Genomic DNA, 10,889 nt, shown 5'->3' with positions numbered 1-10,889 from the left:
ATAATAGTCACAATGGAGGATTAAACACAACCCATGGTGTAGGCAGTAGCGATTAAGGAAGTGCATTTGCTCAATTTGCACTTTAAAAGTGCAAATGTCAACTTGCATAATTCAACAAACTTTATCAACTTGCAGAACCTGATAAGTGAGACTGAAAGCATTGAATAACGTCACTACAGATCTTAATTTCACTTTGTGTCAATGTCCACCTTTGAGCTCAGAGGCTAATAAAACTTCCTAAAATCAGTTATTCATGAAAAAATAAGAACTCTTAAACTAACAGCATGGAAGACTTGGCTGCAACATCAGGTTAGTTCTCTACGTTTTGAATTCTTCAGAAGCCTACAAGATTAGTTTGCACTGTGTCACCCTCTCCAGATAACTGATACTGTATGTGAAGGGTTCTACACTATTTCTCAATCAGAAAGACTCTGATCAGTATCTAAGGTGATAGCTTTGTGTAAGACACAGAACACTTTCACAATAAGAATTAATGAATCAATGCCACTTTGACCACAGGCTGAGGTTTTGTATGAGTTTGTATTTTGTAGAAGGAATGGGCACTTACCGAAATGGTATACATTTTGGCAAGAAACATGGCAAAAATAAAGATAACTGTTTTTTCTTAAAAACAGCATGTTTATATAATCTTAATCTTTAATCTTAATTTTAATACCCACTAAAATATTCTCAACAGTTTAGTAATCTAGGGGGAAACTTACACGTCTTACTGTGTTGTACGGTATATATTTTCCTTTTCCTGTACACTTAGAAATAGCGCTCCCCATTTTGGAATTCAAATTATTTTTGTTAATACCCCCTTGTAAGTGTGCTATTCAAAATTGTATTATCCTGTATTGTATTATATTAGTTCTGTTACTTGTTGTTTATATTTATGTAAATTTGTATTTAGAGTGCTTTAATTAAAATGATACTGATGTGTCATTTGATGTGTGGCTTAACAAATTAGTTTGCTAACACAACTTCAAAAAGGTTTTAAATTTAATTTTACAACATTTTACTAAATGGAGGAAATGTCCTGAGGTCCCCAGTTGCTGTGTAAACTGTTAAATCATGAGGTGCCTGAGACTTGGATGTCAATGGAACTGGTTTAGTACCCAGGATTCTGAAGTGATCTCCCAGTGCAGGATGCTGATAGTGAATTTCATCACCTTTTTTGCCAGTGCTAACAAAGAACAGTTAAGGGTTTTCACATCAGCTACATAGGGTTCATTTCCAGAACCAGATATGTAAATATTGGAGAAAAAAAAAACTATTTCTCTACACATTAACAATGTCTGGCATTACTGTCATGCAAAATAGAAAAGATTACAACATTGATAGTTTTCCAAGTTTAGCTGGAAGTTCAAAGCAAGATTTTTCGGCACAGATCCCTTCAGGCAGGAGAAAAGGTGCCACCTAGTGGAAACTACAGGACACCCACTTAGGATTCAGTATTGCAAACCCCAGATTCTTTAAAATAGCATGATAAAATGGTAAATAAGAACTACAAAAATATATATTTGGTTTGAAAAATACATTCTGTCCACCTCTTCATTCATTACATTTAGACAATGCTTGATAAAGCGTTGCTAAACGTGATTGGTAAACCTATACACAGACTTGTGCATCCATGAACTACTATCACAAGTTAACATTTTCATTCCATTGATTTAAACCTGAAAAGAATAGAGAGGTCACCTCATATTTGGCTTAAGTAATGATTTACTTTTTATTGAACACTGTCCCTTTATTACATACAGTATTTGGTCTAGACAGGGCTGGGGTCAGATCAGAACAGATTCTGAAATGCTATTGGTTTCATTGATATTTGATTAGCAGCATTAAATAAAATTGCATAAAATGAGTCATTATTCACCTCTTTGTTTTAAATTACAAGAGCACAAAGACATTGTTAATTACATTTAAAATGAAAGACACTGAACACTAGAGTTATTAGGCAAATATGTAGCTATATATTCTGCATCCCATTAGGGCCCTATAGAATAGCCCTCCTTACTGCAAGAGGGAGTTCAAGCCAGCCTTGTCATTTGCACATTATTAACTAGTAACTGACAGGACACGTATTCATTAGATGCTTAAATACTGTATGTCTTGTGAATTTCTGGAAAGAAATCCTGCAATAGTGAACACTGAATAATGTTTAGTTTATGACAGAAATGGCCAACACTGCTCCCGGAGAGACAAGTTTTACGATTCACAGCCTTTTGAAATACATGGAACAATTTCATTTTGACCACTGAAGCAGGTGGGTTGTTCAGGTAGGTGATGTAGATATCATCTGAAACGAATGCCTAGCTCTCAAAGATCACAGCTAGGCACTCCTCTCTTGACTGAACCAATTATCTTCCCAAATGCATCAGTGTTGGAAGAGTTTATTGATGCGCCTGTGGATTGAGAATCTTCCGAACCAGGGCTGGTCACCCCTGGATTCTGAGTGTACCCTAATTCTGCAGTTAGCCACAATGAAAGCACGCAGAATTCAAAGTGAAAATACAGCCAGGATTAGAGAGGCATGACAAAACATTTTATCTGTAGGAAATACTGGAAAAGCAACAGTAAGGCTTGGTATACCCACAGTAAAATCACTGGAAGATGGCAAATTTACCATACTAGGTTTTAGGAAGGGCACATCAGAGCTACTGTAAATACCCAGTTTCATGACTTAATACTAGCAGGAAACACTTCATGTTTTTGTGCTTGTATGAACTCAACTCATTTTAGATTTTCTCCCTTCTACAATGAATCAATGCAGATTGGTTTTTTCCCCGATAATGGTCATATTCATAATTGTAAACATGTTACAGTCTGGAATTATTCAACCTAAATTAAAACGCAATGAATCACTTCCCTGGTATGTCTCTGAAACATTCTGCACACACTGCATGACCCTTTTCTGTATTATTATAAAATGTGAACTCTGAAAGTGTTCAGTTATAGACAGATGTTAACTGCCTCACATGAAAGGCAATCTGACCCTTTGCAGGTGGTAGAACTTGACTCACTCATTGTAAACATCAGCCCTTCATATAAAGTCTTGCATATTAGTCTCAAAAAAGTTATTTTTGTTTTATTGCATTGAATTGTTGCTGTTTATGGAGACAGAGAAAGGCTGGTGCTGCAACTATTCTTCAGAAGTTAAGCATTAAGCCACAGTTGGCAAGCAGTGTGCTATATAATGTGCAATCTGTAAAGTACTGTTGGAATAATCCTGATCCAGAGCTTTCCAAAAAAAGAAACGTTCATTCTTTAATCAAATAACTTTAAAAATGTGCCCTAGCATATGTGATGGTTGTATTTCTGATTGAATGCTGTAGCATAAGAAATAGCAAAGGGATTGAGGCAGAAGCAGCTGTGCCTCTCTCTCACTAGCTCAGCACGGCTGAAGCCATATGTTAAATTCTTGCACATTTATGGCTCAAAACACCTGCTGAAGATGTTCCTGTTCCAAATGGCCCTTGTTTAGGTGCCACTGTGATGACTGCTCAGTACTAATTGATCAGCAGGCTCTTAAAAATTAACAAAAAAAAAAAAGAAATATGTACTTGGGGAAAAAAAAAGAAAAAAAAAACATATTTCATTCAGCGGTGATAGTAGCTTCTTAGGTAGAGTTTCAAATGCTCAAGCTGTCTGCTAACACATTTTTTAGTACTATGGGAAATTGTTCACTCCCCCCACACCCTCACTGGATCCCAACGAGGTCTGTAATGGGGGGAGCAAACACCATGAGCTCCGGGTATTTGTCAAAGAAGAGGCGCAGTCGGGAGAGGTATGTGTCCTCATGGTAGGGCAGCTGTTTTTCTCTGAGATACTGCGACACAATAGGCTTCACCTGAGTAAGAAAGAGACAGGAATAGCTGGTGAGCATTACAACCAGGTGCATTGTTAGGATGCACAACAATAGGTAGGCGCACTTTGAGTAAAATTATTTTTTTCACATGTTTAGGTCAGAAACAGGAAACACCAAAGGGGTGAAACTTTGGATCTGGACTCACGGACTGAAAAGGAAGTTAGGTGGAAGCATTCGTTCTGAGCTAACGTGCATCAGCTTCTCCTTTGCCACGGACATCTCCGGGTACATGGATGAATTGTAGGGAGAGGAAGGAATACGCAGCCCGACACACCTTTAGACACATGTGGTCGGAGAGGAAGGGGAAGAGGTGGTGCTCCACGTGGCAGTTGATGAGGGAGTGACCGAACGTCCAGTCCAGCAGGGGGTTCCGGGGCAGGTTGAGAACCCCGTGTGTCATCTGGTAGATCCTCTTCGGCCTGCGGTGTGGGGAGAACATAGCCAGGCCAATGTGCTGCAAGACGAGGCATGGAGAGGGGAGACCAAGTTACTGGAGAGGGCCAGAGGTGGCTTTAAAGCCATGTGCGAGTGACCCATGCATTCGACTCACACTTTTATCCAAAGCAACTTACTTTCGCACTCATTTACACAGCTGGGTGTTTTTCTGTAATCATTCAGCTGAAGTGTCTTGGCCAAGGTCACAATAGCAGTATCTCGCCTGGGATACGAACCCTTAACTTTCCAGTTACCAGTTTCCAGAACCCCTAACTCCTGGCTCCACACTGCTGTCCCCTGTGATAAGACTGATCATAAACAGCACCGCTGCTCATCACACACATGGACTGGGTCAGTGACATGAACCAGCCGTCTGGGGGCTTATCTGGTCAAGTGGAATTACTTTGCCCAGGAGAGCTGAAAAACCTGGATGTGCCACCGCTGGAAGGGTTACTCTAGGTTTGCTCTAGTGACCTGGAAAGGGCAAGCAGAACAGGAATGACCTGCCAACAACAACAGTGTCAACAGGGTTTCTGGCTCTCAGACTGAGCGCGAAACATCATCCCGTCCGTATTTGATCAAAGCTCTTTATTTTTACTTTGGTCAGGGGATTATAGCTCTGCAGCATCTATTCCCAAAAGCCACCGGGTCCAGATAAATCTGCAATAAATTTGCTTTTACAAAAAAATAGGAAAAATAAATTATTAATGTAACTGAAATGAGCTACTACTCAACTGTCAGGACCTTTCTAATGCAGGTGGCTTTTTCCATTGATGGCAAAAATTAAGAAATAATTGATCATTGCTCAGCAAATCTCTGGATGTGCTATTCAGTTTTGAAGAACAGGTATTTGACAGCTACTGCCTTAATCCAGTGAACAGAAGGAAAACAAAAAGGGAAAAACGTTCCTTCAATGTAATAGAATTGTGTCAAAGTGGTCTCAGACTAAGCTGCAACCAAAAACAGTCTGGAAATTTCCCAAAACCCAAAACATTTAGTACCGAAAATAAGAGGTGTCTTTTTTTAATAAGAGAAACATCGTTTTATGCCCTTGTTTCATCACATGCAGTATACAGTATATGTCACTGGAGTAAGGTACAAATGTCATTTTTTATTATGCATAAGACATTATTTCACAAAGATAGCTTTACTGAAGATTTACGTTTTCAAATGACTCACACTTAACAATAACTTAGTACAATAAAATAACTAAACAGTAAAAATGTCCAGCATGCAGACAATTTGTTATTGTGCCTCGTTTTAAGACTAGACTTTTGTCATGCAAATTAAAATGAGAAAATTCTTTCTTTTCAAAGACTAAACAAAACACACATGACATTCACACGATCACAAGCTACAATGGAACTTTTATTCAGAGCGTGATGAAGAATGAAGTCCTTAGAAATGCTTAAGGCCAAAGGGGCAAGAAATTGATACTTAAATATTAACACTCAGCCATTCAAACCAGGGCCTCTACCAGAATATTGCATTTTGTCTCACGTTTTACACAGTATCCAGACATTAACCTGCCTTTTAGTCCGGCTCAGACTGAACAGAGAATGGCTCTAATTCATTGCACACTTTATGGAAACAGAAGGTACTGCCATTAGCCAAAGCCTGAAACATTTGACTTGGCTTCTTACCCTTAAATGTCCTTCTGAAATACAAATGTATAACATACTACACCCCTGACTGAAAGCCATTACAGGCAGTGTAATAAATATGACGTTTTGCATTTTACAATCCAAAGGGAAGAATAAGTCCATGTGTTATAGAGTGTGATCACTCTATTATCTGTGTGGGTCCTAATGCCCCATTATAGTGACAGGGACACTAAACTATAGAAAAAAAAAAGGTGCCGTCCCTTGGATGAGACGTAAAACCAAGGTCCTGACTCTCTGTAGTCATTAAAAATCCCAGGGCATTTCTCAAAAAGAGTAGGAGTGTAACACCAGAATCCTGGCCACATTTCCCCCCTGGCCGTTACCAGTCATGGCCTCCTAATAATCCCCATCTATGAATCAGCTTCATTACTCTGCTCTCCTCCCCACTGATAGCTGATGTGTGGTGAGTGTACTGGTGCACTAAGGCTGCCGTCACATCATCCAGGTGGGGGCTGCACATTATTATTGTTATTAAGGTGACATCTCGCCCTGTGCTCTAAGAAGCCTGACCTCAGTGGAGTGCTTGCCACAGTCCAGGTGCTGCACACACATGCTGTGAAAGCTGGGAGCAGCGGCCTTACCTGGAAGATGTTGACATGGATGTACGGCAGGGAGAAGAGAGCCCTGCAGAGCAGCATGCACAGCAGAGCGGAGCCGGAGGACTGGAAGCCGGAGACGTGGAGGAGCAGCCAGTACTGAGAGTACAGCCCCAGAGCCATCAAGCACCCTGTCCTCAGCGCAAGGCCTGGAGCGTGCTCTTTCAGCAGACCTGCAGCAGCACACACATCAGTTAACATGTGGAACACATGTACTGCGCTGTGGCAGGAAGGGGTCATTCAGATGCAGTTTGTCAACATGGCAGATTGATTTGCTGCAGGAGGAGACTGGAAGAAGCTGGAACAGGGTGAAGGATATTGGTTCAATGGCCAGCTCCATCTCGATTGATTTTTACTTTTCTTGCTAGATATTCTATTCGTAATATCAAACCACTAGTAATAGGAAATGTCTTGAATAGTCTAGAGTCAGAACTCACATCAAAGCTGCTAATCTGCTTCTGATCAAGAACCACAATTCATGCTGTCTTTTAAAAAGCTTACATTACACCTTTAACACTTTACTTATCTTCTAACTGAAATGCCACCTACCTCACTGTAGACAGCTTTATAGCCTGCACATATCCTATGGAGAATTGTTCAGAGGCTGTGTTTTTTTATAAAATGCTGCTTCACAGACCCAACGTCAGCCCCAGGTTCATACCTAGAGCGACTAGAGGGGTGAGGACGGGCACTGCCAGAGGAGCCAGGAACAGGTAGACGTATCTGGGCAGGAAAGGAATGCGCCAGGTGCTGGAGTCTCCCAAGCCAATCACATTGGTGTGGGCATGGTGGAGCTTGACGTGAGCCTCGATACCAGCCTTGGCAGGGAATGACCCGCACACCTGAGGTGACAGACAGTACCTTAAATTGCGCTGTTTGAACTGAGCCACTTTTTAACTGGTCTCCTCTCCTTTGCTTCTGCTTTCTCTTTTTGTAATTTCCTTGCAGAGGCCCATTAACTCTAAATGCTTTATCAAGACTCTATTCCAGATAATCTCGTTACTGTGGTTTGTAGATTATTTTTATGTTCCTGTCAAGCAGGGGAAGTAGCAACCTGGAGAAGTACTGTAACCTAATCTTTCTTCAGTTAACCCTTCTATCACGTTTACTGTACCTGGGAAGGAAACATTAAAAAAGACAGCAGTGGTGTCAGTAGTAGAAATGTATTTAAACAGTAAAATAATTACATGGTCTAGACATCTTACTTGTAGGCAATTGTGTATGACACTTTTATCTCTCCAGGTAACAGAAGCAAAGAGTAACTGATCTAAAAAGGTTAAATAAATAGTTCTTGGTATCATTCCATTTTGTCTCCTGTGCTTTTTCCGGTCAGTGTACTTTTAAACTTGGTGTTTACATTCGAGGAATTTCGGTTCATTGGGATGAGCAATATATTAACGAGCATTTACTAATCTATTACTGACTTGATAAAAACACCTGTATATCCAGTTATCTGCATTACTGAATACACTGGACTACACTAAAAAATGTAACAGATCTCAATACCAACATAGTTTATTTATGAAACAAACAATAAGTAAGCGTGTTGGTTGCAAAAGATCTATGAGTGTCTTTTCATCTAAATCTCAGTTTCATATCATGACAAAAGCAGTAGATCGGGAGTAGAAATGCAAAGAACAGTTTAATTTGGCAAAATTAAAAAGACAAAAAGCAATAGTTTTAACCTCAATGAAGAACACGGCCCAGAACCCTCCCCAAGCCCGGGACTCGCTTAAAGCCCCGTGGCTGGCCAGATGAGTCCCCTTAACAGTGATGATAGCATGTGCAGTCCCCATGAGCAACACTCCCATTGCAAAAACCAAGGCCTGAGAAGAGCCCAACAACAGGAACCCTAAAGGGAAAGACAGAAAAAAAGTGAATCAATAACAGGTGTGGAGTTGCCTAACCCTTTTTATACTAGAATGGGAAAAAGTTCAAACTTCCAGATCTTCCACTGTGAGGGAACTACTATCACTGACTAAGAAAAGGCTTTGCACGGTTTCTGTACTGAAATAGTATCAAAGGTTTCACATGGAATTGTAAATGGACACATATTATAAAAGAGTCAGGCAAACTCATGGGACTGTTGAAGTCAGACAAACCACATAAAAGACATCAATTACACAGCCAATTAGCCATTTAGCAATCTAGATGAACTAGCAGTATCTGTGTAGCTGAGCAGTTGGGGTGAAGACTTTACACCCTTTTTCTGTTTTCACAGCTCACAGCTCTGTTGTCTGGCTGCCAATAACTGTACCAGCTGAAGAAAGGGTCACCAAATAACCCTTTGAAATGTGGCTAAAACACTGCACTGCACAACGATTGCATTAGAAGAGATTAAATGCAAACGTTATAAAAGTGGCTTCTGGTCTCCTTCCAGTTCTTTCAAAATCACAAGTGAAAATATTTTAAATTCTCTCGGCTTAAGAACCAACCTGACAATATAGATATATATGTAAATCTGACGTGGCATGGATACGTGTGGCCAAATGCCAGAAAATGTAATTGTAATGTTTTGCACAACCTGAAAAAAATTGTACAATAATGAATAAATTATATTGTTCAGTACAGCTGCAGATCAGCAAGTTTTCATTCTGGACACTTGGGAAAACAGAAACAGAAAGAGCACAGTTAATCAGTTGGGTTTTAGTTTTGAAGTCTTTAAATGGGATTACTTTGCGCTAAGGTGGCATGGCATTTCATTACGGCTGACCTCACACTGCACAGAACTTTATTAAACCAGAAGCTTGTGTTATAAGATTTGCTCAGTCAAAGCAGAATTGCAAGACAGGAGAAAATGTAATCAGCTGGCAGGCTAATTAAATTATCTAATAAAATAAGGATGTGAAGAAATCCAAGATTTTTGTTGGCATTCTAAGCAGCATAACCAGGATCTTACCTGCAGGCAAGGAGAGGAAAGCAGAGAGAAGGATGGAGCAGTCAATGCCCTGTCTCTCCCACCAGCTGCTCTCTCTGACAACTTTCTGTACCAGCCCGGTCAGCTCCATCATCAGACTATCCCTCTCCGTCTCCTCTGTCCCTTTCTTCTGCACCACAGCTGCCTTCCTGCCAGCAGCACCTCCTGTCTTAAGTCTGGTCTCATTTGTAACAGGAGAGTCTTGACCAACAGCCTCCAAGCTGACCACCCCTGTGTCTTTCAGCTGCCACTCATTTCCTGGGAGATCCAGCTGGGATGAGGGCTCTTCTTCCCAGCTTTTCCAGCCTGGATCCCTTTCTTCTCCCCTGTGTCCTCCCACACACCTCCCTGGCTCGCTCGTCATTCTGTCTTGCGACACTCTTCAGAGCCAAATGCTGCAGAGAGAGGTGATGGCAAGTTAAAAAGCAAAGTCAAGAAAGAGAAGGTTTCAGGGCAGAGCCCTCACAACAGGAATAGAATGCAACCACAAAAACAAAACAAGCAATAGGACCAATTGTCTAACACACGCTCATACCCTGAGCCTCATGCAGAGCACACGGCAATTTTCTGTATTCTACTCTCCTCCACGCTGCACTTTCTGAGCTGCAGGACACTCCCCGTTACTGTACTGTCCCAAGGGATCCAGCCAGCTTCGTCCTCTTCGTGCTGATTTCAGGCAAGCAGAAAAATCATGCAGACCTGTCCAGCTGCGATCCTGCCAGCCCAGACTGGAGCTGCTTTTGGCTAGCCACCCTAGAGAGAGCCTGGCAGCCCTTGTTTCATACCGCAGCGGCTAATCAATCCTTTTCTGCGGCAGCGCTCCCCATACATCCGCGTCCTTTTCTTTCCCCTTGGCAGAGGTCCTGGGAAAGGACTGAAAGGAGGAGGGGGGAACCGAGGGGGATGTCAATGGAAGCTGGATGTGCCGAGACAGCTTTTATCCTGACAGAAAAACTGCAAGAAAAGAAAAGTGCGCAGGAAAGAAGAAAAAACAGAAAGCAGCTTTTATCAAGACCTAACAGAGCTCCGTGGGTCTTAAGCAACACAGGCTGGAAAGACCTAAAAAAAGCCACAGCATTGATGTAAGATATCAAGTTTTGTAGCTTCGCTCATGTGGTACTCAGAGACACGGGCTTAGGCAGGGAGAGGAAGAGAGTGTCTTTACCGTGTGAAAGGATCCTGTTTCCTGGTCAGAAGTTAAGTATATCATTTTACATCCTTTAAAATCTATTACTCCTTTTTCCAGCAACCAAGGAGTCAAAAGGATCTGGAACAGAAGGTTCCCAAGACTATCATTCTCTTTAAGCAAAAGGAATTACAAAGCATTAATGCATCAGAGAGCACCAGCAGCGTGACCAGCACCAGCAAAGACAAATCCAAAGGTTATTTTTTATGAAAATAACAAA

General features: G+C 41.2%; 1 protein-coding gene across 1 annotated transcript; it reads right to left on the bottom strand.

The window, feature by feature from the left end:
• Positions 1 to 1,707: 1,707 nt before the first annotated feature.
• On the bottom strand, positions 1,708 to 10,521 carry fads6 (fatty acid desaturase 6). Its single transcript, XM_006635438.3, has 7 exons — positions 10,019 to 10,521; positions 9,466 to 9,878; positions 8,252 to 8,418; positions 7,228 to 7,408; positions 6,552 to 6,739; positions 4,146 to 4,325; positions 1,708 to 3,853 (listed from the first exon to the last, which is right to left on the bottom strand). Exons 2-7 carry the CDS (start codon positions 9,845 to 9,847, stop codon positions 3,704 to 3,706), a joined length of 1,248 nt encoding a protein of 415 aa, XP_006635501.2. The 5' UTR covers positions 9,848 to 9,878; positions 10,019 to 10,521; the 3' UTR covers positions 1,708 to 3,703.
• Between the last annotated feature and the right edge of the window lie 368 nt (positions 10,522 to 10,889).

This window comes from Lepisosteus oculatus, chromosome 9, assembly GCF_040954835.1.
Source record: "Lepisosteus oculatus isolate fLepOcu1 chromosome 9, fLepOcu1.hap2, whole genome shotgun sequence".
Lineage (NCBI taxonomy): Eukaryota > Metazoa > Chordata > Actinopteri > Semionotiformes > Lepisosteidae > Lepisosteus > Lepisosteus oculatus.
The sequence above is the reverse complement of the archived record's forward strand: the minus strand, read 5'-3'. Positions and strand labels throughout refer to the sequence as shown.

Bases quoted from the DNA above. Each gene is read 5' to 3' on its own strand.
- fads6 (XM_006635438.3), bottom strand. From the start codon at position 9,847: ATGACGAGCGAGCCAGGGAGGTGTGTGGGAGGACACAGGGGAGAAGAA. The intron at 8,419-9,465 runs GTAAGATCCTGG...CTTTCCCTTTAG, and splicing joins TTTCCTCTCCTTGCCTGCAG to GGTTCCTGTTGTTGGGCTCT. The intron at 7,409-8,251 runs GTTAAAACTATT...CTGTCACCTCAG, and splicing joins GGGCCGTGTTCTTCATTGAG to GTGTGCGGGTCATTCCCTGC.